Source organism: Marmota monax, unplaced genomic scaffold (genome assembly GCF_021218885.2).
Source record: "Marmota monax isolate L192 unplaced genomic scaffold, Marmota_monax_Labrador192_F-V1.1 WCK01_AAM20220418_F8-fsc00028, whole genome shotgun sequence".
In the NCBI taxonomy this organism is placed as follows: domain Eukaryota; kingdom Metazoa; phylum Chordata; class Mammalia; order Rodentia; family Sciuridae; genus Marmota; species Marmota monax.
The window spans coordinates 16,505,472-16,532,380 of NW_026694779.1; the positions used below are offsets into that span (position 1 = coordinate 16,505,472).

Here is a 26,909-nt window from a genome sequence, read left to right on the forward strand (position 1 = left end):
ACAGCCATGATCAAGCCACACCCAGAAGCCCGATCTCAGCTCGGTGCCCAGCCCAGACGGCTAGATGGCAGGCGCGGCAGGCTGTGACGATGGGCTCCCATTGCCAACCCACCCTGCACCATTCACGGGGATCAGAGGGTTCTGCTGGAGAACCAGTCATGAAAGACAAAGTGCAAGGTGCTTACGAGGTAACCAGGCGCGATGAGAGGGAGAAAGGACGGATCTGGGCAAAGCCAGCTGTGGTCAGAGTGCTGGCATTGGGTCTCGGCCTCGGGGCCCGCAGGGCGTCCATGCCTGTGTCTGGCGTGTAGACACACAGGGTCCTTTAATTCAGGACTGACGTCCACCTCTGATTGGGGCTTCCTACCATTATTTCTTGTTTCTGCAGCGGTCTTTACATCACCCTCGTGGTGGGGTTTTCTATCAGAAGAGCACATTTTATAACCGTCCTCTGGGGACTTGGGGAAATAGTGTCAATAGCAACAAAAACAAGAGACCCTTGATTAGTGCTTAGATCTGTTCTGAGAACACATTATCACTCACGGAGCCCCCGGGACAGGCCCATGTAGAGGTGACGTTCTCATTCTGCCACGTGGGCATGGAGGCCGAGCTTAGGGCAGGCAAGTCCTCCACCTGTGAATGGGCAGCTGGGGCTCCCGTCCCCTCCTCTGCTGTCTGTCTCCCCAGTGAGGGCACAGTCTTGGCCAGTGCCCACCACCCATGGACTGCTGACTTCTTCCTAGCCAAGAGTGTCCTTCGTAGATGTGACGGGTACCATTTTGGCCTGTTCAACGGGCACCTGAAACGACTCCTTAGCTCCTTTCTGACCAATTCCCATTGCACAGGATCCCCAGAGTCTCTTAGGCCTGGTTGATTATGACACGGAAGTCTGGACTTTAATTTCTTCTTTTTGAAAAATACAAAGACAGCCCTTCAAATGTCTTCCACGGGGAGCACCGTGGATAGGAAAAGGACGCCTGCTTCCAGTCGGGCTTGGAAAAACGGGTGACAGATGGGCAGGGAACAGACGGACGGATGGACGGGGCAGAGTGGGTGACGGTAAGTCGGGTTTTGGAAGTTTCTTGGCCATGTTTCTTTCAAAATACAAAATATGTCCTCAGAGATATTAACCTCAGAGTTTCAAAAGCAGAAAAGGTACAAAAGAAAACTTGACTTCTAAAATAATTCTAGAATATCCTACAGACTCTTTCATCCGTCGATAATCCAAGTTCCAAGACCGAAGGATTTTATATTTTCATCTGAATGGGCCATCTGCCTCCTCCTCTCTCCTTTCAAGTATGCATCCTAGCATTTTTATATGACTGTATTTCTGGCCCCAACTGAGCTCTGACACAATTCTTAGAGCTCATTTCTGAGATAGTGGTGTCCCCGCAATATGAGCACCGGCTCCAGTATCTCAGGATACTTCATATTCAACCACGCTGCTTAGAAATTCAGGTCTGGAGATGCAGAAGCCCTTCTCAATGCGTTCAGCAAATATTTACGCGTCTCCTGGTGCTGGAGACAGACCAGTGAACAAAGAATTCATTCCTGGCAAATCCACTCTGGCTGGCGACAGCTGGAGGGCAGTCTCCTTGTCTTCCTTTAGGTCACTGTGGGTTTTTTTTTTTTTTTTTTGCTGCTGGGCTTCAGTCTTTAATCAGTGAAAAGAGGAACGATTCTGTTTCCCTGCACCCTCTGGGGGGCGGGGAGGGATGGGGCAGAGGCCAGGCCACAGCAGAGGTGCCCAGGCTCTGAGGACATGGGACTGAGGACGGCGTGCCTTAAAAGCCACCACGGGGCAAGCTTCAGTTCCCACGAGGGCACGCGGTGGCATCTAGCAGGTGTCTGCCATTCAAACATACCATCTCAATGTGAGGAAAGTACACAGGGAAGACCACACGACCCAGGGCAGGCGAAACACTCACTGCAAAGCGTTCAGCAGCCCTCTTAAACACAGAGTGAGACGCTTTGTTCCTCGGGGCCTGGCGGGCCTTCAAATTCGCTCTGCGCTTTAGCGCAGTGACTTGGTCTCGCAAACGCTGGTCTTGGGACGACGGCGTATTACGAGAAGGCCGGTTCACACATCTGCACAAAAACTCACAGCCTGCAGAATGCTATTTCTGCTACTGATTCTTAAAATTATTTCTGAATCTTGAAATACGCTGAGGATTAAAATACACACACATGAGCACACGTGTAAACACTCTCAAATCTCACACGCTAGGGCTCAGCCAGGTTATGAGATGGGCTGAGCATATTTTAGTGCAGCTATGTTTGCTGAGATACATGGAATGACTCCAAAACAGAGCCATAGATATGCTGCTGAGAGTGAGGAACCGTGACAGAGGAATTTGCTTCATGTTCTGTGTATGTGTGTGTGTGTTTTCCAGTACTAGCAATTGAACCCAGGGGCATTTTATCCGGGAGTTATATCCCCAGTTTTGTTTTTTTTTTTTAATTTTTAAAAAGTTTTTAGTCATAATTGTACACAATACCTTTGTTTTATTTATTTTTATGTGGTACTGAGGACCGAACCCAGGGCCCTGCACACACTAGGCAAGTGCTCTATCGCTGAGCCACAATCCCAGCCCCTCCCCAGCTCTATTATTTTGAGACAGGGTCTTGCCAAGTTGCTGAAGTTCACCTTGAACTTGGGATCCTCCTACCTCAGCCTCCGGGGTCGATGGACTCACTAGTATGCACCATTGTGCTGTTAGCTTCATGTTCTTTTAGGTTGAGTTGAGCTAAGTCCTCTACCTTCAAGCACTATAAAAATGGACAGTCACTGCGCCCACCGTGAGTGTGAACTTTAAGAAAGTCTCTTAGTGCCGGGCGCTGTGGTGCATGCTGTAATCCTAGCAGCCTGGGGGGCTGAGGCAGGAGGATCTCAAGTTCAAAGCCAGCCTCAGCATCAGTAAAGCGCTAAGAAACTCAGTGAGAATCTGTCTCTAAATAAATATAAAATAGGCTGGGGATGTGGCTCAGGGGATAATCATCCTGGGTTCAATCCCTAGTACCAAAAAAGAAAAGAAAGTCCCTTCGCTGTGAACAGGTATCTGGAACTGTAGCCGATTACCAGATGTCTCTCTAGTTTGTGAAGCAGCACATTTTGATTCGTCAGGAGCTGGCTACTGACTTTTGGTTGATTCATTTCTGCATCTCCCCTGCCCCTGCCGGTGGCTATCTATGTGCTCATTTTAGCTCTTAAAAGAAGGGGGAAAGCAAGCCGGTTACATTTGGCTGGATGGCTGGAGTGGGAGAGCCTTTTAGAAGACCTGTCTAAAATGAGAATTCAAGATTAGCGGGATCCCCTGGGTACATGCCCAGTGCCCCCCATCCCAGAGGCAATCAAAAGTCGATGGCTTGTAATGTTTTGAACAACCAACAATAAAAAATTAAAAAAATTAAAAAAAAAAGTCGATGGCTTATTTCCTTGGAATTCTAAGAAAAGTTTCAATCTTAGCGCTGAGAAGGGTGTCAGCCTATCCTTGCAGCTGAGTTTTCAGTGATTTTCCTAAATGTCTCCAAAACGTTCCTAAAAGAAGCGCGGAGGGAGGGCGGGGACCTTCCTGTGCTTGGCAATCGGATCACGCAGCGCTAACAGGGTAATCTGATAGGTATATTAAATTTCAAGGTTACAAGTACAACCTCAATTCTGGAAAATTGAGTTTAGAAACAGCCGTTCCGTCTTAGGCAGTGAAAACAAAATAAGACCGAAAGCTGAAAATGACTAATTTTGATGGTGGTTACTCAAAATTGGTTTTCAGTTTGGCTTGATCTTTTTGCAAGCCCATCTTGCAAACTCCGATCCATTTCGTTGCTAGTGGAAACCATGTATCTCTTGACCGGTATTCACGGACGGCCTATCATGTGTGCCAGGCTCTGGGCCAGCTCAGGGGAGATAAAGACGAACCCTAGCGTCAAAAATTAATGAAGTCGAGAGCAGAACGGCGGTCACCAGAGCCCAGAAGAGTGGCGGGCACGGAGAGAGATGTGAGTGGGTCCAGGAGGGCAGGTGGGCATCGGGAATGACCTCAACTGCCCTCACACAGTATGATGACCACGGCTGAGGACAATTAACAGAATATTTGAAAATGACTAGTAGGGAGGATGTCAAGTGTCCCCAGCACACAGAAGTGGCTTTGGTGACAGCTGAGCACTTAACCTGGTCTGGTCATCACACACGGCATGCACGTACTGAAATGTCACACTGTACCCGTAAATATGAACAATTACTATGTGTCAATTAAAATGTATTGAAACAAAACACAAGGTCAATGCAGGCGCTTGAAGGATTGACCCAACACAGCGGGAGGAGCTGGACGTATTCAAAGGGTGCTCTGGGTGCAGGGAGGTCTGGCCCCTGCAGGAAAGGGTGGTGGGAGGCAGAGAAAGGACAGAATTGCGTAAGGGGTGGGATGAGTGGAGGTGTGCGAGAAGGAAAAGAAGGGGCTGGGAGACCCTCAGCAGGGGACAAGGACAGAGAGCAGAGCTGGACTCTCGGCAAGGGACAAGCAGGTTCAAGACGCGGAGCCAGCCTGGCACACCAGGTCATTTTGGAGGGAGCACAGGGCGAGTGTGGGGAGACGCTGCAGAGGTGAGCTAGGGTGGACACGTCTGTTAAGGGTCATTTCCTCTCACCTGAGGGCTCCCTATCCATGGTTTCAGGCACCTGGGATCAATCATAGTCCAAAAATGTTAAATGGAAAATCCCTGAAATAGTTCACATGTTTTAAACTGTGGGCCGTTCTGAGCAACGTGATGAAATCTCATGTAGACTCTGGGCATGAGTCATTCTTGTCCAGTGTATCCATGCTGTATAGGCTACCCACCAGTGTTTACTTAGTAGTGGCTTCTGGTATCGGATCGGAAGAGAAAGAGATAGACACACATACATATCACGGTCACATGACTTTCATTACAGCACATTTTATAATTGTACTATTTCATCATTCACTAGTATTGTTAATCTCTTATTGTGCCTAATTGATAAACTGAACTTGATCTCAGTTTTGTACGTATAGGAGAAAACATGGGGTATATAAGGCTGGTACTGTCCTTGCTTACAGGCATCTATTGGGGTGCTGAAACCTCCCCTGTGCATAAAGGGGGACTGCAGTAGTAACAATAGCACAATAACGGTGCCAGACACTGTTCTACACCTTTGCACATGCGTTAACTCATCCATGGAGGTAGGCAGTGCCACCGTCCCCTCCTCATGGTGGGTGAAGCTTAACGTGATGACATCCAGGTTGGGGTCAGGTGACTTGTTGGACCCAGGCTCCCCGGGTGCAGAGTGCAGACTCCCCACATCACACAGCCTCCTGCAGTTACGGGGGCTGTCTACGATGTGGAGCAGGGGAGGCGGAGGCGCTGAGTTTCTCTGACTCTGTCTTGTTGGGTTTTGTGTGCGTGTGAGTGTGTGGTGCTGGGGACGGAGCCCGGGCCCCGAGCATGCGAGGCGAGCGCTCTCCCAGGGAGCCCCTCCCCAGCCCTAGTTCTGCTGGCTCCACGCCGCCCTCCATCTGGGCGTCCACTCCTCACCACTCACGGGGTCACCCACTCAGCAACCCTTCGCCTAACCCCAGAGGCCAAGGAGTCCAGTCTCAGGAAACCTGGTGCCTGCCCTCGCGGGGCTGGTGACCATCCAGGGACATGAGGACGTGAATTTCCAAGGCATCCTGTGCTCTGTCCCCTGCTCCACACCACAAGGGCACACAGGGTGTAGGAGGAAGAGAGGCCGAGGTCGGGTCGGAGTAGCTGAAATGGTCAGAAGTTAAAAGCCCAACTCTACCAGGAAACATACACAACAGAAAGAAGTGTGTGACCGTGGCGTGATGCAGGCTGTGGTCCTGGGTCATGGCCCTTCCCGGGTTCCTTGTGCTTTTCTGCCTTTTTTCCTTCTGCCGTAGTGGACGGGGCCCCCTGGCCTCCCATGTGCTGGGCAAGCACCCTACCCCTGAGCTACACTCCCACCCACGTCCGCATTCTCTAGACACACATTTGGAAAGGTGACGTTCAATGAACACCCTGATTATTTTTGATTTAAACTAACTCAGGCTTCCTGTTTAAGGCACTGAAAAGCAGGCAGGGGTGCGGCTCAGCGGTACAGCGCTTGCCCTGCATGTGACAGCCCTGGGCGGCCTCCCCAGCACTGCGGGTGGAAGACAGTCGGAAAACCATTACTCAGACAGCAAAAGCTTTTCCATATCTCCCTCTCCAAGATCACAAACATTTGTAATTCCGCGGTGCATTTTCTAGTTTTCCCTATGAGTACGTTGGAAATACATAAATAAATAAAGACACCAAACCAACCATACCAGGTTCACCGTTCTGTTACTTGGCTCTTTTCAAGTGCAACAATATAATAATTTAGACGTGTCTGCGCATCGGCTGAGGAGGGACAGCCTATGCTTTTTCATATCCTATCCTGGGAATGATCCGCCATTTATTTAATTCGTGTTCAAGAGTATTTACGCAGCTTCCAGTTTCCCACTGTTAGAAACGATAATGTGAAGGTTCTTTTTTTTCTCTTTTGCAGAGTATTTTGTGCACATCTTTTCATACGTCCATAAAATCTTCCATAGAGGGATTCCTTCAGGGGGAGCAGAAGAGGGCCAAACTCTCCCCCAACCTGCAGGAGCCTTGAAGAGCTTCGATGTCTCCGGATCCACACGCTCAGATGCAAATGACAGAAGGTCTGTAAGGACCTTGCACAACCTGCCTGCTGCCCCCGTGTTTCAGGATGACTGTCACAGCGCCTGCTGATGAAGGGAAGACCTAGCAAGCCCCGGTCAAGAACTGGGGGGAGAGGGCTGTGGGAATCAACAGGGCTGCGCAGCCTCGCAGTGACTCTGGTTTCCAACACGGTCGTAACGTTTGGCTCCCTTGCCTTTCCACGTCGATTCCAAGTACCAGAGACAGCTGACAGCCGAACAGGGTGCTCGGTGAGACCCGGTGGGCCTGGCTGCTTGGTCCTTGTCCTGCTAACGTCTCATGCTGAGCTGCTGCCTCTGACTTCCTCAGCAAGACTCCCCCCCCCCCAAAGCACAAGAAATAAAACCAAGCCTCAGTAAGTGGGATGCCACCAGAATACAAAGCTTGTGCGCAGGAAAGGAAGTGAGGAGAGGATCCACGGAACGGGAGGGGGGAATCTTTGCCAGCTGCAGCTCTGCAGGGGATTCATATCCAGAAGATAAAGAACTCAAACCACGGAACACCCCAAATCCAAATCACCCAATCAATAAACGGGCAAAAGAACTCAGCAGACACTTCTCAAAAGGAGCATCACAAATGGCCAACCAATCCGTGAAAGAATGTTCCACCTCTCTAGCCATCAGGGAAACGCAGGCCAGAACTATACTGAGATCTCACCTCACTCCAATCACCATTGTGATTACGAGGAACGTAAAGAATAATAAATGCTGGTGAGGACTTGGGGGAAAGGCACACTCACATGGTTGGTGGGACCACGATTTAGTACGACCACTCCTAGGAACAGAGCCACCATATGACCATGCTATGCCACTCCTGGGTGTTTATCCCAAATAACTGAAATCAGCATGTGGTAAGTGACACAGCCACCTCAACCTTTCTAGCAGCACACCTCACAATAGCCAGGTGTGGAATCGACTCTGCTGCCCATCAACAGATAAATGGATTGAGACATTGTGGTGTGTATGCACAGTGGAGATCTATGCAGCCATCAATAAGAGTAAAATGATGGCATTTGCTGGTAAGTGTTGGAAGGTTTGTGTGCTGACCCTTGCAGTGATAGGCAGCCCTCACCACAGACGCTGGCCTTTAATAGGGACGCAGTGACTTCTTTACCCAAATAAAGACAAAGACCCTGGTTTCTGCAGCCAGAGCCCCTGGGTCTGATCACTCCCTAGTGAGATACTTAGCCTTGGCCAGTTACACTCGGCCATTTGCGCCTCCCCTTTCCCATCTGTCAGGTGGAATGCCTACCCATGGTAATTGTCGTGAAGATTAAATGTGAACATGGGGACCTGCTGCCTGTCGAGCTCGGTGAACAGAGCTGTGTGTCGGTCTTTCCATCACTGTGACAAAGTACCCAAGATAAGCAATTTACCAAGAGGAAAGGTTCTTCCCTGGCTCCCAGTCTGCAGATTCCGGGCCATGCCTGGCTGGCCTCCTTGCTTTGGGCAGGACGGTGTGCGGCACAGCAGGACTGCTGGGGCTGGGACCCCACAATCCTCCTCAGGGGCATGACCCCAGTGAGGAGCTCAGCCCAGCCTCCTAAAACTCCCACTGCCTCTCAGCAGCACCACGGGGGAGTGACACAGGAGGCTCTGGGGACCTTTGCCATGTCACCGGCCAGCTGCTGCCACTCCTGTGCAGAAGGGGGAACCACCGTGTGCCTGGTCTCCACTGCAGGCGCCCAGGAGCCCCCTGCTCTTCCCATGCTGTCTTCCCACTGTGGTCACGATTTCCACACACCCAAGGGGACAGGGGGACAGTACCCTGTCACTTGGCCAGTCTGTCTTCAGCTCATTCATTTTTAAAGCATCGTGACCTGGGGCAGTCCCGGGTTCCCCAGGTGACCTCAGCTGCGCACGGCGGCCTCCAGGGCCCCAGGGCCGGTTTCGGCATTTCCAGCTCATCACCCCCTGGCACAGGTGGTTGTTTTGCGGAGGCCAGGTGTGCCCCTCCGCGCCCTCGCCAGGGAGGCCAAACAGGTTCGGGGGCCCTCCCTTGAGTGCCGTGTGCACGCTCCCGGGGAGAGCCGGAGGGGAAGGCTTGGTTCCAGCTCAGGTGTGGTGCCCCTGAACTGCCCCCCAGGACATGCTTTGTCCACAGCCCAGCCTGCGGAAGGCATGTGGCCCCTGACCACCCCTGACCGACCACCGTGCAGGTTGTCCAGAATGAAGGGAGAGACAGGCACCCATTCACCCATCAGGAGCAGCTGCCTGGGGGTCAACACATAGACTCTGGCCTCCGGCTCACCAGCCACGTCACACTGTGGGGGCTACGTGGCCTCTGTGCCCGGCACCCATCTGTCCACTGGGTAAGGATGCAGTGGGGTCAGAGAGGATTAACAGTGACGGAGTGGACCCCACCCAGGGAGCACCCGGCAGTGCCCCCGGTAAGCCGAGGGACAGGCGTCCCTGGGTGCCAAGTTACTGGCCGCACTTCCGTCTCCAGAGGCCAGGGCCGATGAGAAGCTGAGTCCAACGTGGAACACTGCTCAGGGCAGAGTCTCCTGCTGGTCTACCTGGCCGAGGTCACTGTCCACACACTCCTGAGTACCAAGCCACTGTGGACCCCTGTGGCTGCTCTCTGACTTGTAAGAAGGGTCTGCCTCCTCGGGGGCTCTCTGCAGGGCCGGCCACCGCGGGTGCACGGGAGGTGCTCAGAGCTGGGAGTGATTGCTCACCTTCTTCAGGGAAAAAGATCTACCCTACCCCCTTTTAAACTGGTAGTGAAAATGAGAGTCCTGTCTCTGGCCCTTGATTCATGTTTTTTAAACCACGATTTAGTATGTACTAAACATTCTGTGGGTTTAAATACCCAAAGCCCAGCATCTCTCCACCTTCAGTGTGCTGAAGAATCTCTGTGCCCCCTGTCAGAGGACTGGCTGGTTTTCACTGTCTACATGACTCTGGCTGCGGTGTAGGAAGGGGCAGAGAGGCAGGAGCCTGCTCTTTCAAGATGAGCATTTTCTGTAAATGTGATAAAATCAGCCACAAGTCACAGGTGAGAAACGCTGCCCCATCTCACGTGTCTTTCTGAAACAGGAGAAACAGGCTCAGGGAGGTCAAGAACCTTCCCCAAGGTCACACAGCTAGCTCAGCCGGTTGTTGCCCCAGCCCTGAGACCTTCCTTAGAATTACTTTTTCTTCATCAAGATCAACAGCTGCTATGATCTGTGACACACTTTCTCCTTGCAGACTACAGCAGGGCACAGGGGACAGAAGCAGAGTAGCCATCATCTGCACTGCTCTACACGGAAGGTGCAGGTGTCACCAAGCCGGGCTCTGGTTATAGACAGGCATTCAGGTCCTTCAGATCTTTCATTAATACAAACCTTAATACAGTGAACATTCTTACCTATGAGAAGGCTTCCAGGACAGAGGTGCACGGAATATTTTTGTTCATTGTGTAGCCTATGGAGTACTTCTTTGAAGTTCAGAAGAAATAAATGACTTTTGCATGATTTACCAAATGCAAAAAGTTATTACTAAGGTAGTTTTTTTTTCCCCTAGAGAATGAATTTAATACTCACTGATGTTCAATTTGTGACTTAAAAATACCAGAAGACAGATCCAGAAATGCTCTGTGTATTCCCAGTTACGAGCGGTCTTTAGCCAGGCTGGCAGGTGGCACCCAGGATGACTGCAGGGTTGGGGCTCCGTGTGTACTTCTCGGAGTTGTGGCCGAACGTGCCCGACACAGAGCCTCACAGCGGGTGCCTTAGGATAGTTCTCTACACAGCAACTACTGACCGTGAACTGACACCTCAAAGACTGGAGAGAAACCAAAGGGGTGTTTGATCTTTCTTTTGGAGCATTAGACTGGTCGTGAGGTTCTCTTTTTACAGAACCGTTTTCACTTGTTTTTGGATGAACACTAACACTACAAAGTGAATTTTTGACCACTGCAGGTGGCCACTTTGACCCTAGGTGTGCACACTGCCGTGTTTCCCTTGGTTACAGATATGGCATGACTCCTTGAGGACGTCTCCTCATGGGCCACAGCCACTCACGTACTGGGACGGCCAGCGATGCCCTGAGTGCCCCAGTGTGTCCCTGTGCACACAGGAGTTGGTTTTGGAGAAAACAAAAGGGAAACTTCCTCCTCCCCCTTTCACACCCTCCTGGACACCCACACTCAGAACCAGGAGGGACAGTTCTTTGCACACGCTCAAGGGTCTCCAGTGGTGTGTTCTCCGCGCAGAGCAGCGAGGACATTGACAAAACCACGGGGAACCACCCTGTGTGGCCGAGGACACGTGCGTGAGGCTGAATTTGGTGAGTATAAACCAAATTCCCCAAAGAGCTGTGCGGAGCTCCTGCAGACGTATGAGACCTCTTGGCAAGTCACATTCCCTCCTAACAGGTGTGTAAAGGGACACGTGGCTTTGTCAATATTTGCAGGTAAGAGCTCTCTTCCTCTGCGTATCTGCCTTCAGGGAACTAGAAGTAGGGGGAGCTCTTCCGAGGACAGGAGGAAGAGTGGGTTGGGTCTGCTGGAGGTGCTGCAGGTGTCTGTGCACTGTTGGATCCAGCAGTGAGCCCTGAGTTAACAGCTGCTACCAGCCTGGTGACTCAGTTTACCAATCCGTGAATCCACCTACGAGTGTCCTACAGCGGCGGCTGTGATCTCATAGAACTTACTGACTTGTCTGGCGATGGTTCGGATGATAGATCTGTGCAGGATGTTCTTAAGAAATCATTAAGAAGTGACTTGAGGGCCCCGATGCCGGATGAGCGTGAATTTGTTACATTTACCTGGTTCTGTGACATCTCTCAGGATTGTTACCGGCTGCCTAAATAGTAATTAGACACAAAATATCCCACTCTGAATCCCTGCAGCTGAATTCTAAAACATCTTATCAGTGTCAGTCCAAACCACCTGTGATGTTTCCTAAGAGTTCTAAATTCTTCAACAAGCCACAGAGACGCCCGTTTAGAAAGAGCTCCCTGCGACCGGCATTCCTAAGAGGGGGTGAGACGTAAGAGAGCTCAGCATTTCATTTCTCTCTCAAGACGAGCGGAACTTACTGCGCCAATGATAAGAGAAATAACGCCAGCTGAAGACCTGCGAGCCAACCTTGCATCAGCAACAGAGCAATCGCCACCAAGGAGGGTTTTTACGGGACCACACCGAGCGCTCACTGTGCGATGAGCGCCGTCACTGGGGGCGACTGTGCTGCTGCCCAGGAGACGCACCTCTGGGGGTGATCGTCCCCACCCAGGGCACAAATATCACAACAGGCAGGCAGGGACATGGAGAAGATCATCGTAACTAGGTTTCATATGTTCAACAGTAGACACCTGAAGGGGTAAAGAGCATTCAGGTAGCACCTCTACAGTCAGGGACTCCAGGGGACCCACCGAGGTGAATGCAGATCAGAACGCAAAAGAAAAATGAGTGAAATCAGTCACAGCAGAGAAACTCTACCACCACCACCACCACAAAACCCAAAGCAAACAGAAACCCCACCAAGAGCGACTCAATAAAATCCGAGCCCTGCAGAACAGGTGCCCCGAGGCCCCACAAGCAGGGCAGGTGTGGAAAGGACATTTAAAGTCACAGTGTCTGAAAAATTTCCCCGTTTGATGTAAACGGTAAACCCCAAATTCCAAGACACTCAGTAAATGCCCACCACGATAAGCAGGAAGAAAAGCTTACCAGGCAGCCCACATTCAAATCGCTCAGAGCAGTCACCAGTCAGGAAAAGAAAGACGCAGCTCACGAGACACACTGGGTCAGGGACAGCAGGGACTTCTCGTTAGCAAGCAAGAAGACGCGAGCCGAGACCTCCACAGAGTTGGGGGAAGAATGCTGGACGCAGGGGTCTCTGCCCCGTGAAGTAGCTGTCCCAACAGAGGTGAATGGAGATGGTCCCAGACACAAGCTGAGAGGAGGGGTCTCAGCAAGTGCACAGGGAGAAGTGCCCAGAGAGTCCTTCAGGGAGAAGCAGAATTACAACCCAGGAGCACCAACCACACAGAAGGTGGAGATTAGGAACAGTACCCACAGGGCAAATCCATGGTTTAAACATTTTTTAAATATCTTTAAAGGCGATCAAAAGTTTCCACAAAAATAACAACGTCTCATGCATCTGTAACACATCCCGGAGTGAAATGTATGACATTAAACAGCAGAGATGGGGAATTACCGCATGGTGCTGCTCTCCACGGGAAATGGCGCGATGTCAAGTGGAGGCAGACTTGGTGAGTGAGCAGGACATGTGCAGATTTAACCCCAAAGCAACCACGGAAGTCACAGGGCAGCTGCAGCCCATGACCCAACAAAGGGACAAGCAACCCAGAGAGGACAAAGAAAAGACAAGACAGAAAGGTGGGCGAGGTGAGCCTGGTTGTGCGATGATCAACTTGGGGGTCAATAGAGGGCAGAGCCCAGCTGAAAGGCAGATGCTCAAACAGGACCCAAGAAATCAAGACGCAACTCCTAAGCTGTCTGCTTCCGATAAGCAGACTGTCGATACACAGAAACTCACAGGTCACAACAGAAACACCAGGCGCGGTGGTGCACACCTGCCATCCCAGGGACTTGGGAGGCCGAAGCAGGAGGATCGCAAGTTTGAGGCCAGTCTGGGCAACTTAACGAGATCCTGTCTCAAAGTACAAAATTAGAAAGGCCGGGGATGTGGCTCAGTGGGTTCAATCCCCGGTACTGGGGGTGGGGAGTAGAAGATATCTGCTAATACCAAAACCCAAAGAAACTGCTAATACCAATCAACCCAAAGAAGTGGCTACACTGATATCAACAAAGCAGTTTTCAGTGTCAAGAACATTGCCCTGAGAATGTGAGAAAGAAACAGGAAACCCACAAGAACAGGCAGAGGTTAGACAGTCCTCTGACCATAACAGATGCACCAGCCTGTCAGGGGACCAGCAAGACGATGCACTGGAACCCGCCGAGGGGCCCGGATGACCTTCATGGGACATGCCATCAAGGACAGCAGCAAGCCCATCTTCCCGGTGCACAGGGGCCTCTTACCATGACCACGTGTATTCCAGGTTATTCTCCACAAACTCACACAAAGGGCACAGCCTGTCCAGGGAGGTTCTGGCCTGACAGGGTTCAATCACCAGAGCCTCCCCGGGCATTCTGTGTGTGGCGCTGGCCACTCTGGAGAACAGAGGTTGGGTGCCAGCGTGATCACTCTGGGTGCCTGTCCCTACCCCTGGGGACTTGGGAAGGACCAGCCGCCACTCGGGGGTGGGGATTGAGGCGGGTAGGAAGTACCAACAAGAGGAGAGTGGACTCTTCTTACTTTCAATGTGACCTGGCCCTGGCGGCATTCAGTGAGCGAGACCAACAGGCACATGGCCCTTACCTTGTGCACGCAGGCCTTGGCGTTCAGGAAAAACAGCTCCACGGTGGTTTTCTCCCTTAGAAACGATATGCTCTCGATGTAAAACCTGAAAGACAGCACAGGGGGTTGTTTCTCCAGATTTATTCCCTTATCATCGCGGCACAACTGCGTGGCCTCATGGCGCGTGCCCCTGCGGCAAGGCAGAACTCGGAGGAACCAGGGGACCTGTGTGCTTCCCGTCCATCTGTACAACAGGTACCTGCAGATACAATCTCCCCGGCCATACTTCTGTGGGCTGGACGGCGAGACGAAGGGAGGCTCAACACGCACCCAGCTGCCACACACCCGCGTGTGTCGCGGATTCTCTGACACGTGCTCTGGGGAGCTTGGAACACCTCGGAGAGCTTCACGCAAAGCCGGGGTGGGGGTTGGGGTGCGGCGCTGAAGGCAGGAGGCTGAGCACACTCTCCACAGGGGACCCTCGAGGCTCAGAGGTGTCAGGCTGGGGTGGACCCAGGCCCCCACTGCTCAACCCATCGTCAGAGAGCTTCAGGACACCCGGAGACCCTCCCTCCTCTGGCTCCTCCTAGACTTGGGTTTTCCCTGGCTGGGAGCCCAGCTCTCTGCAGCTGCCAATCTCGCTCTTTTCTCATGCAGATCAGGGTACTGAGGGCCTCTCCAGGGCCCCCTTTCTAGGATCTTGCCTGTTCATTTGGTGTCACAGGCTCTGTCCCTCCTCAGCTGAGTCTGTAGGGACCCCTGGGCGTGAGCTGAGGCCACAGGTTTTCCACGTGGGGAAACAGGTGCCCCAGCCAGCGGGCAGCTTGGGGCCTGGAAGGGCGCTTGCTCCGGAGCTGGAGAAAGTGCAGATAATGCAAGGCTGGAGGGGCGTGAGGAATGGCTCTGGGCGCCTCTCAGCAGTAATGAAACGCAGCCACCCGTGGCGATCTTATCACCGAGACGGTAAAATCATTCGACAAACGCCACCCTGTGACGTTGAATCATTAGGAAAATTCCACAGGGAGGAGAATGAAGCCTCTGTCTTTATTTACGGGGTTCACCCCATGAGGTGAGTGGGTGGGGACCGACCGGGAAGCCCCGAGGCGAGTACCCCACCCCACCTCTGCGGTTCCAGGCGTGTGGCCTGGGGCACATGACTCATCTTCCAGGTCTGGTCTAGGGTGGGTGTCAGGATCCTACTGACCTCATAGGACTCTGGAAAGATCAGCTTTGATAACGTGTGTCAAATGCTCAACAATCTTAACAGCAGTCGCTCACAAAGCCTTTTCTCCCCGGCATCTAGAACTGGGTGTCATGGAGGAAGGGAGTCCCCTGGCTTGTAAAGTGAAGACAGTGACGCCTGCCTGGGGGCTCTCGGTCAACTCTAATGGATCAGGTAAAATGAAACGTGCCCCGCAAGACACCTGGGACAGGTAGGAACTGAGCTGGTTCTCACCACGGAGACCCTGTGATGTCGCTTGTGTCAGAAAGACCAGAGGAGGTGCTGGGATCAGCCTCTCTGAAGGCCAGGAGGACACAGCGTCTGCTGAACACAGACAGGTCCAGGCTGGGGGGATAATGCCAGGAGCGGCGTCTTTTCTGGACAACGTGCTGGACTTTCTTTCTTTCTTTTTAGACGATTTTAGTGGCCAATGGACTTTTCACTTTGTGCCTTTACGTGTGGTGCTGAGGACTGAACCCAGGGCCTCACACTTGCCAGACGGGGGCTCTACCCCTGAGCCACGACCCCAGTCCTACGTGCTGGACTGTCACAAGGTGGCTTCCACCAAGGCAGAGCTTGCTGTCACCAGGGTCTCCTCCTTCCAGTGCACGTTGCTCTACCTGGACCTCGGCTGCCTGGGCTCCTTCACGGAAGCCAACGGACCATCCCAGACTCACAGGATAAAGGCCGTCTGTTCCAGCCCTTTTTGGAAACACACTCTTTGCTTTCTTCACAGGCACTGGCGGGGGAGAGGGGATTTCTCCAGGATTCTGTTCCGTTGATGCCCAGGGTTAAATTTTCAGCTTTGGAACGAACCCAGAGGTGTTGGACTGGCGTAGGTTTTGGGGTTAAACTTCAAACAGTGTCACAAAGGATGCTTTCTGGGAAGAGCAGTTGCTCCGAGAAGCTCTGCTGCCGCCTTTCTGGCTCCTCCCGTGAGCATCTTCTCTCTTTCCCGATGGCTCACCTGACCGCCCATCAGTGGGACATGATGGTGACAGCATGCAGGCTGTCAGCCAGAGGACCCGTCACGGCGGTCAGAGAGCAAGCCCTGGAGCTGTTCTGGCGGGCTGTCCTTGGATTTAGGTGGCCAACACATTCACCTGGGTACCTATTGGAGGTCAAAGTCACTACTATGGAGCTGGGAAGAGTCATGTGGATCCCAGGCTCGGGCTGGGGCCAGCTGCTCTGCTCTCTGTTCCTCTTACTCTGGTCCACGCCCCAGAGGAACGAGCGGGGTCTCCAATGTGTGGAACCCAGAGGGGCACACGGTTGAGCAGCCGCGCTCGGTGGAGACGGACAGCGTACCCTTCTCACTCTACCAGTGGGACTATGATGAAATGCAGGGACCCAGCCGGGAACCTCTTTAAAACTTGAACAGTAAAATCCAGAATGGAAACTAAGTGTCTTTCCTAGGCTCTTTGTCTGAAGGAAGCAAAGGCTACAAAAGTATCTGTCTCAACACAGAAGAGGAAAATGGAATCCCAGCTCTCCCCACCAGGTAGGACTTCTCTGGTTCCCGGCTGAGCGGATTTCTTGGTCTTCTGGGTCTTTGCGCCCAGCAGAACTGCCCGTGCTCTGCCCTGGGGGCATTGCTAGGTCTGTGGGGCCTGAAAAAGTCCTCCTTGGGGTTCCTCAGCCTGCCGGTCATCTCAGGACCTCCTGCAGCCTCAGACCTGATCCCCACTCCAAGCAGGGAGACCTGCTGATCACTCATTCGGGCTCCACCCCAGAGCCATCCTGGGTCTCCAGATGCACACCAGGGGCTGAAGGCCAATTCAGGTGGGTCCACCCTCCCCAGCGTTTGGGAGTCCAGAGGTTTCCTGTCATCCCTGGGTGGACAGCAGTCTTGGAGAAGTCCTAATAGCTGCTCTACCTGCTACTCCGTGTCCCCTGCCGGCAAAGCCCTTCCCCCTGCCTGGGCTTCAGCGCCAAGGGCCACCTGCAGGTAGCCTGTAGGAAGCCCACCTCTCCTGCCCTCTGGCTCCTCTCTCCCTGGGAGGCTTTCTGAGTCCTGTAGAAGGGTGCAGGTCCAGGTGTGAGGGCCAGGAGAGGGAGTGTCCATACCAAAGGTGCCAAGGCCATGGGAATTCCAAGGCCCACCAGAGCACAGCAGGGCTGGGGATGGGCGTGGGGGGTCAGTCCTTCAGGGAGGGGACAGTTGGGCATGGAGAATAATGGGGATCCGGGCTGAGGGCCTCCCCCCAGGACAAAGGAGAATGGGTCCGACCCAAGCCTGGTAGCTCATGATGAATGCTCCATAGTTCACATGGGCTCCTCCAACAGCCCCGGTACAGAGGTACCACACCAGCTCGAATGTGTCCAGGGTGCCCAAAGCCACGTGGCTGAGAAGAGCTGGGCTTGCAGCCAAGAAGGGCACTGAGGCACGCTCAGTGGCCGGCTGGGGCTAGCACCGTGAAGGTGGCTTTGACTGTCAGGCTGCGGCACGTTCCTGACCTCGGTGGGTGGCATTGAGGGTGCTGCGGAATCCCTGCAGCCCGGCAGGGCTCTCCACCACGAAGGAGGGCCTGCTGCCACGGACACCCTGCCCGGAGGCCTCGCTGGAGAACCTGTCCTCTACCTTCTTCTGCCCCCAGTTACGAATCCTTAGGTCACCTGAGGCTTCCTGCCTCATTGCCCGAGACACACCCAGGCACACACATGTCCGTGGACCCCCAGGCTGTCTCCTAAAACTGGAAATGCCAGGAGTACCACAGTGCAGGACCCAGGCTCAGAGAGGGTGAGTGCCTTTCCACACTCGGTTTCTGCCTTCTGACCAAGGAGCACAGTGAGGAGAAACTGGAGTCAGGATCGGGGGCTCTGTGTCTCTCCAACTCCCCAGGAGTGGGACGCTCACAGGTGGGGGCTGCTCGCCAGCAGCCTGGACATTCTCACGGACATTCGGGGGCCTTCTCACTGCATGCCCAGATGGAGCCCCCAGATGGAATGCCGGCTGGTTCCCAGGGCCCCTCCAGCAGCCTCTGTCGGGCCCCTGCAGGAGGAATCCAGGATTTCTCTGGGCTTTTAAATCCTCCTGAAAAGGTGAACTCCCCTGTCTGAGTGTGCCTGTAAATTTCCTACTCCCTGAGAGCTCTAAATAACTCGTGACTACCCAGCCACAAACACGGTATCTCATTTTTCTTTTATTACTTTTCACGCTGAATTAAAAATATTTACTCAAGTAATTGTTTTATTGTAGCAGAAAAAAAATAAGCCGAAGAAGAAAAACGAAAGTGATTCTTGCTAACATCTCAAACTTCTTTCTACGTGTGCAGAGAGTTTGCAAAAGTGCCATCGAGCCGTGTAGCACTACCCGGTGGTCCACTTCCTTCACCTGGAATCTATCAGGAATTTTTTTTTTTGGGGGGGGGGCACTGGGATTGAACCCAGGGGTGACTTAACCACTGAGCTACACTCCCAGCCCTTTTTATTTTTTATTTTGAGACAGGGTCTTGCTCAGTTGCTGCTGCGAGGCCGGCCTTGAACTTGTGATCCTCCTGCCTCAGCCTCTTGAGCTGCTGAGACTACAGGTGTGTGTCGCGGTGCACACGCTCCTATCAGGAGCATTATTGCCTATGTCACTGAATTTCTCTTGTCACCCTAGTCTCTATCTTTTATAGATATATGGCTGTTTAAAAAAAAAATCTTTTTTTGACAAGGTGGTAGCAGTCTTGCCTCACCCACCACAGTGGAGAGTTCTCTGCTCTGAGCCACCGAGGACCAGTGGCAAGTCACTACCATCCTAGGACATAGCGAAGGTGACTTAGAAAGGGGAGGAGGAAATTTCTGGAGCAGGAAGACTGAATAGAAAACAGGCGAGAGGCATTCAGAAGAGTTAAAGATCCTGCGGGGACGGAGCTGGGTGGTACCAGCCCAGCGGCCCCTGGCTGCCCTGCTCCGGGGCAGCGGGAGGTTTCCGACGAGGTCAGGCCAAGTCCTTGCACTCCTATTTCAAGCCTGCTTGTCACTCACTATCAAGCTTTTAAACGCTCACATCTGGGCTGCATTACCCAAGAGGCCATGTGTTTGCCAAAGATAATTCTCCGCTGAAGATAACAACACCCAGCCCCAGAGAGGTCCCCAGGAACCTGGGGGAGTCTGGGCTCATGTGGAAATGGAGAGCTGGCTAAATAAATTAAGGCCCATAAATAAATTACGGTGGGTCTATGCACATATCCCTTGCACACACATGGAGCACGTATCTTTGAGATTTTGTAACTGGAGGAAAGGCAAAGGCCTAGCGCTGACTCGGAGAGGGAGGCTGACTCCTGCCTTGGCTTCTTTTCTCCCTGCAGAAGCCGCCCCCGTCAGAGCTGTGTCCCGCATCAAGGGGACGTGAGCCAGAGACTGACTTGCCCCTCGCATCTGTAGGAGCTCAGTGTTTAGGTCAGGAGTAAACGAGACGGTTCAGGTCAAGTGCTCAGCCGGTGCCTGTCCCAGGGCTTCTGCCACATGTCAGGGGAGGGGCCACATCTAGGGGGCCAGCTGTAGGGTGTCTTTCTGTGCGTGCACCCTACGACTCAGGGTCTTCTTACGTTTCTAGAAGGTCTTGCACAATCACCTTCTAGACTCATCTCTGGCCTGGACTGTTGCAAAAGCTTCTCAGCTCATCTCCGGTGTCCCAGACCCCTCCACTCTGCCCTAAGGCTGCAGCCAGCGGGAGGCTGTGCGAAAGGGGAATTGCTGAGCACAGGTCACAACTCACAGGCCTGATGCCAGGCAGCACGTGCCTCCCTTTTAGGGATCTCTCCAGACGCTGGACGGCCGGGGGCTGGACGGCCGGGGGCTGTTCGCGCAGGCACGTTCCTGCCAGGAATAACCCTCCCAGAGATCTGCACAGCTCCGGCCTCTTTTCCCCGGGGTCTTTGTCCAACGCCAACTTCTCTGAGAAGCCTGTCGGAGCACGGAGACCTGGTGGCAGCCCGGGCGTCCCTGAGGCTCCCTGGCCCCTCCTTGAGGTATGTTTTCCGGAATCCCTTCCCTCACACAGCCTGCACATACACCTGAGTGAGTGCCGGCCTCTTCCCTCGAGGCTACAGGGAGAGCAGGGCTGGTCACTCTTCACCACACCTGTGTCCCCAGCGTCGAGCACAGGGCCAGCTCCGTGGTAGGAACTCAGCAGCTACACGGCAGAGGAGCCCATCATCCAAGAGACCCAAGGAAGGCCGTGTCCATGAGCTGACTACGATGGCGGGGCCTCTGCCTTGCTCACTGTCCACCTGCTCCCTGGCAGGGCGCCTCGCAGGAGCCAATGACAAAAGGGGTCAGGAAGAAGGGAAGCCCCCGGCCTGGGACTGCGTCTTCCAGACGTCGTCCCAGAGAGGTGAAGGATGTCATCAGTCGTCGATTCATATGGGGAGGGGTGGGGAGAGGGTCCTGGGGACACAGCCCCCCACCCAGCAGGCATTGCATCAGAACGTGGGCCAGGGTCCTGGGCGAGTGGGGGGCTGGGGCTGGGGCTGAGAGGGGGTAACTGCAGTTTGAAAAATTTCCCACGATGACTCCATATGCTCTGGCGGTCCCTCTGAAGAACTCTGAAACACTAGGTCGTTTTCCATCCGGTCTCTTTTGTTGAGTGACTTGTTTGCTGTAAACGTGTCATAACTCACTGTCCACCTCCACAGTGGACACCTGGGTATTTCTAACTGTCTGCCCTAACAGCAGCAGCGACGTGCGTCCTTGCGATGGTGGGCACCGAGGGGAGCCCTTTGTCTGCCTTAGCTTCCCAGTGGCCGTGCACTTAGGACTGGGTCGGAGGGCTCCGTGCTCCCTGTTCCTGGGCAGGTGACAGCGATCTCCTGGTGCAAGAGTATGTCGGGGTGACCGATCTCACGGAGGGTCCTCAAAGCAGAACCAAATGACAGCTGCAGCTGTAGCTTCAGGGCACACAAGCAGCCTGGAGGGGCCGTTGGTGTCTCTTCTGTCTCCTCTGCTTGGGAGGATGGAGAACCTCACAGGGTCCCCGCTTCCCTGGGCTGTGTGACAGCCACCTTGGCGAGCCCCAGAACCCCGTGACACTCGGTGCCTGTGGTCGGTTTGCCTACTTCTGTGGTGTGGGCTTTTGCTTTATCATGAATTTAATGGGGAGTAACGACCACAGTTTAATTGGGATAATAACACAGACCACAATGATCTCATTATCTCATTGGGAGGATGGACTCCGCGAAAAGTGAAAATCTAGATAAGCGTTCCCAACATGCAAGCGATTAAGGGGAAAGTAACTCGGGGCGATTGTGGGAGCCTCTGAGATAGCACTCGAGGACGTGCTGAGCTCTGGAACAAGACGCAGGCCCCTCTGGAATCCCGGTGCAAGAGACGGTCAGACCTGAGGTGGACCAGACAGCGGCTGTGGAGAACTCGGGTAGACATATGGCTACAAAACAAGGGAGCTTGCGAGGTCCTCCAAGGACACAATGCCTTCTCCCCATGTCACGCTCCAGAAGCAGCACCCCTGTGCCCGCTGCTGCCTGAGCTTTGTCACCTGTGACTGGCACCAGCCCGTGTGCTGGGTAGGCGACAGGAGAGCAGAATCACAGGAGGGCAAACACCAGGGGTCTGGGAGCCAAGGGAGAGGTCCCCTGCAGGAAAGCAGTCCCAACCACTCGTCCTGTTTGTGTCCAAGGCGGGGCCAAGTGCAGGGGCCAGGGAGGGTGGGGGCTGGGCAACATGGACCCTCTGCCCTGCGTATACAGAGAGTTCCAAAAGTTGAGCGCAGTAACGTGATTCTTTACGAAACAGCGTATTCCTCTTGTGCTGGACGGTGCTCGCCCCGCAGTGTGGGAGTGAGAGTTGGCTGTTCTCTGGCTCCTGCTTCATGACCAGACGCTGCGGTCACTCTGGCTGGCTGCTGGCCTTCCCTCTCCTCCACCTCCAGGCAGCGAGCGTGCGCCCCACGCCCTCTCCGGGAAGCTCACGCGGCTCTGATGATTTGTTCCTGCAAAGGTCACCGCTGTGCCACCTCCTTCCTGGGTTTTAAATATGACTTCCGAGGGGCTGGGTGAGGGTTAGGGGTAAAGCCTGTGCCCAGAACACACGCACGAGGCCCTGGGTTCTGCCCAGCACCTCACTCACATACACACACACACACAGGAAAGAAAAGACAAAGCACAACAGGAGAAAAATCCCAACTGGACTTTGGAAGAAAAAGAAAAAAAAAAAAAAAACAGCAACTAGGGATTGTCAGCGCAGCATCCGCTGCAGGAGGAGCCACAACTCCCCTACCATCACCAGCAAATCATATTTAAAAAGATATTCTTTAAAAAGGAGGGGAGGATAGATTATTCTCACACTTGTTGATTTCATGGAAAAGGCTGAATAAACACAAAAAGGTATTTGTAAAAGTTCAGCGTGATTTTCCCAGGTCATTATAGTGAAATCATTTAGTAAAATAAATAAATAAGTCCGATAAGGAAAAAGCGCTTCCACCATTATGAAATGGAGTGCGTTTGTTCCACCCCCAAATTAACACCCTCTCAGGATAGAGGACCGTTCTCCAGGTTGATGCAGCTGAAGTAGGTTAGATTGATGAGAAAATGACCACCTTAGCTTACTTACTTACTTACTTATTTATTTTATCAGACTTGGCTTCAGACCAGGAAAACAAATTATCCTGAAGCCGTTTCACCCAATGTGGGCTGGGGGAGCGGCACCCGCAAAGGGGCTTTCAGCTCCACCATGACGTTCTGTTTCCCAAGCTGGGCAGAAGAACACGGGGGTGACTTCCTACCCCACTCTGTTTATCTTGGGTTGTTAATAATTAAGGCTAAAGCATTTGCAGGCTGACCGGCTGTGAGGAACCACGACTGGTTAAGTGCATCCATTTCACAACCCAGTCAAGGGCTGCGTCTGAGCAGAGCTCAGGGAGCCAGCCCAGGTCTCGCTTGCAAACAGAATTCAGACCTCTGAGCTCTGCAGACGGTTCCTTCCCTGAGCACTTGTCTGCACTTGACCTTCTGTTCCAATTAAGGCACGAAACTAAAAAATCCAGTGGTCTCCAGGTCTTCAGAAAACATCCCTCCAACATACAATGTGACAACAACTGTTTGCCGTATTTCAAGTGATAAGAATCCTAAAGGATATGGAAGAGAAAACAGGCTTATGCTGTCAGACACACCACTCATGTCTCTGAGGCTCGGTGTCGGAGAAGCTTTGGGAATGAAGGCAGGTGAGTCTCCCCCTCTCTTCAAAGGAAGAAGCCCTGCTGGCTCCTTCAGACCTACATCATGGACGCCCCTCTTGATGGTGTCTCGATAGGTCTCTCCTCTTTTTATTCACCATCTCTGACCACCAGAAGTGTTCAAAAGCAAAACACAGACGCAGAGAAGACAGGAACGGCTGGCCACGGCCACACGTACGTACCTGACGGCAAACTGCAAGGCGGCTGGGCCCGGCTTCTTGGGCAGATCATGGTCCAGAACTCGGTGGTCCAATTGCAGCCAGTTCTGCTGACCCCTGTGAGGGCAGAGTGAGGAGAAGGGTCACTGGAAGTTTCGGCAACATGGGGCGCTGGGAAGCTGACCGGGAGCTGTGGGCACTGAAGGCAGAGGGCAGCCCTGGCCCCCTGTGAAGGGCCGGTGCTTGAAAACCACGGACCCCTCTGCTCCGGCCCAGGGAGCTGATGAAGGTTAGCTTGTGCATTTGAAAAATGGACCATGTGTGAAGTCGCTCCCTGTAGCATTATTTCTCATAGCAAAAAGACCAGAAATAGGTCAAATATTATAGAGGGCATGGCTACAGTGGGTATCTAGAACCGTAGTGAAATACAACGCAGCACAAAGGAGCGGGGTGGGGTGCGGAGCCCGGTTACACACGCACTGAGAAGAAACTGCAAGATACGATACTAAACAACAAAGCAAGATGCAGGACCCTAAGTACAGTATATCGCTATTTTTAAAAATCAATAAGAAGAATTAACATATATGTGTGCACGCATTTATGAAAAATCTGCAAGAGAATAATAAACTGATCACACTGATTTTGGGGGAGTTAAACTGCCGGGCAGCATATTAATTTCTAGATTCCTATTGAATATGAAATTCGAAGTGTTTTAGTTAAGAAGGGCAGACTTCTGGTTTAATGAAATCAAACTCACAGCTAACAATACCATAGCTTTTGAAAATCTACAGGGCTGACTCTCCTCGGGGGCCGCTTCTGTGTACACACAGGGACTCAGTCATATTTAAACTGTGCTTATTTAATCAAGAGCCTCAGCAGGTTCATGGGTATAACAGTTCTCTCTACTGTGACCTCGCGGGGAGCCCAGGGCTGAGGATTGTTTATAGGCTGCCAAGGTTGCCTGTCTAGTCCTTGCATTTGGGGACCTTTCCAGTTGTTCCCATAAAACCCAATTTAAGAACACACTGATGGTGCAGAGGGGTGTCGAACTGCAACAAAATCTATAATGGGCCTTCTCGGGGGGCATTGCAACTAACTAAAATACAAACCAGAAACTTCTAAGCTGGGTTCATTTTAAGTAGGTAGGAAAATTACACTCAACAGCAGAATGTACTTTGACGCATCCCACACAGATGGAGTAGAACTTCTCATTCTTCTGGTTGTACGTGATGGAGAATCAAGCCTGTCGTGTAGTCATGTGCACATAGGGTAGTAAGGTCCCATTCATTCCACCATCCTTCTTCCCCTCCCCTCCCCTCCCCTCCCCTCCCTCCAGTCCTCCCTGTCTAATGCAAAGCACCTCTGTTTTTCCCTACCCCACCCCGATTGTGAATCAGCATCTGTGTGCGTATCAGACAGAACACTCGGACTTTGGTTCTGTGAGACGGGCTCCTTTTGCTTAGCATGACATTCTCCAGCTCCATCCATTTAACTGCAAATGCCATCATTTCAAAAGTGTGACTGTTTCCATGATCAACCCCCAAGGCTGCCGACAACTGTCCGAGCTTCCCTTGGAAGAACATTGCGTGGGTAAATAAGGTGAGAGGCAGAATGTAAGCCACAGCTTTTGTAAGGCAATAAAATAAAATAAAATAAAATAAAACAAAACAGAGGGCTGAGGCTCAGAGTTTCTGACACTGTCTTCTGTCATGTTTAGGATGTCGTGATTGGAAGACCCGCTCGAATTTCATAGCTGATCACGTGTCCTCCTAAAACACACAGAACACCATGTGGGGTCACATCTGAACGCTTTTCTCAGGGCAGATGCAGCAGGCTCTGGGTTGTCCTGGGTCCCCTCCCTGTGTGCAGCAGCTCACACGCTGCGCTGTTCTCACAAACCTGCATGAGTTACGTGCCAGGGGGAGGGACGTGGGTGGATAGTGCTGCCAACACACGGCCAGCCGGCCAGCCACGGAGGCACAGGTGGAAGGCCACGCGACGTCCAGAGGAAGCCGCAGCCCTGGAGACAGAGCCCACGGCTGGTGCTGTCGCCCTGCGGGAGGGCTGCGGTGGGGGGTCCGCAGGGCCTGGCCAGCACCAGGACATCGAGCATTTTTCCATGAAGAGTCACGTGTACGTAATGTAAAATAAAAAATTAAAAGTACACGTCAGAAATCAGGTTTTTAAGGTGAACTTGTAATCCTAACAACTGGAAAACATCTTGAAGATTGAACAGATGAAGAGCACCCCCAGTTTCATCCCCCCGGGGTTATCAGTAGGGTCACGTGCAGCTTCTAACCTGCCTTTTCAAGAGTTTCCATCAGCAAATAGAAGAGATGGAATCAACTTAAAAAGACAGGTGCGTGCAGTCCTCGTAGGTGGGCACCATAGCCCAACGCTTTCCTTCTGACCCGAATCCCTTCAGTCTCAGGCACGGCTGAGGGACAGTGACCAGAAGCCACGGTTGCGTCCATCTGCCATCTCTTCACCCAGCCTTTCCCAGGGTGAGGAAGGACTGCCCTGGGTGCGGAGGGCCAGGCTGCCCTCTAGTGGCGGAGTCCGCCCTGCATGGCCGGCTCTGGGGACTCGGCCTCCCTCTGGGGGCCTGTGTTTGCCTGTCTGGGCTCAGGGCCCTTCCACCACGCAGGGCAGTCGGCTTCTGAGCCAGAGCACTGGGTGGATACAGCAGCCAGTTCACTGACAAAATGCTCCTTCGGTTCTATTTAAAGACGTTCACCAAAGGCACCGCTGATGTGGCATCTGGGCTGGCAAATGAGCCCAGACAGTCCTGGGAGGGGCCCCACACAGCGGTTTATGGGGGCGACAGGGAGTGCAGAAAGAAAACGCTTTCCAAAAATATCTACCCAAGCTGCAGGGCCAGGCCTGTGACCGAGACGCTCCAGGAGACACCCTCAGACAGAAGCGGGTTTCTAGGTGTGTTCCCCCGGAAGGTGGAAGTGGCCAGCTCTTCCCTGCCCACCACGAAGCCCAGCTCTGAAAACAAGCAGCCCCAGAGCCGGCAGGGCCCTCCCCAGCGTGATTCACCAGCACAAGGTGCGGCAGCCGGACCCGGAGGACACGCTGGAGCCAGGGCCGCACAGGAAGGGGGCCCGCAGACCCCGCTTCCCCAGGAGTGGCTGCAGATAGGACGCGGGGACAGAGGAGGGCGAGGCCGGGGCCGACCGTGGGGCCTGCTTTTCTGTCTAGGAAGCTCTAACGTGTGAAGGCTGCGTGGTCTCTGTCCGGCTGGCTTTCAGCTGAGCTTCCGAGTGGCCGGGACCCTCTTCTCCAGCACACTGTGAGCCTGGGGCCCGGGGAACC

General features: G+C 53.1%; 1 protein-coding gene and 1 long non-coding RNA gene across 7 annotated transcripts in view; one reads left to right on the forward strand and one right to left on the reverse strand.

Moving 5' to 3' along the window:
• The window catches only part of Frmd4b (FERM domain containing 4B), a 190,663-nt gene that overhangs the window by 60,018 nt on the left and 103,736 nt on the right, over window positions 1-26,909 (reverse strand). For all 6 annotated transcript variants that reach the window (XM_046425713.2, XM_046425710.2, XM_046425709.2 and 3 more), the window contains 2 exons: window positions 23,613-23,705; window positions 14,054-14,138 (listed from right to left, as the gene is read on the reverse strand). In XM_046425713.2, coding sequence (XP_046281669.1) covers window positions 14,054-14,138; window positions 23,613-23,705 — 178 coding nt within the window. The remainder of the gene's footprint in view (window positions 1-14,053; window positions 14,139-23,612; window positions 23,706-26,909) is intronic.
• LOC124079870 (uncharacterized) lies at window positions 22,247-25,969 on the forward strand. Its single transcript, XR_006847495.2, has 3 exons — window positions 22,247-23,418; window positions 23,508-25,187; window positions 25,306-25,969. It is a non-coding gene; the product is annotated as an uncharacterized LOC124079870 (long non-coding RNA).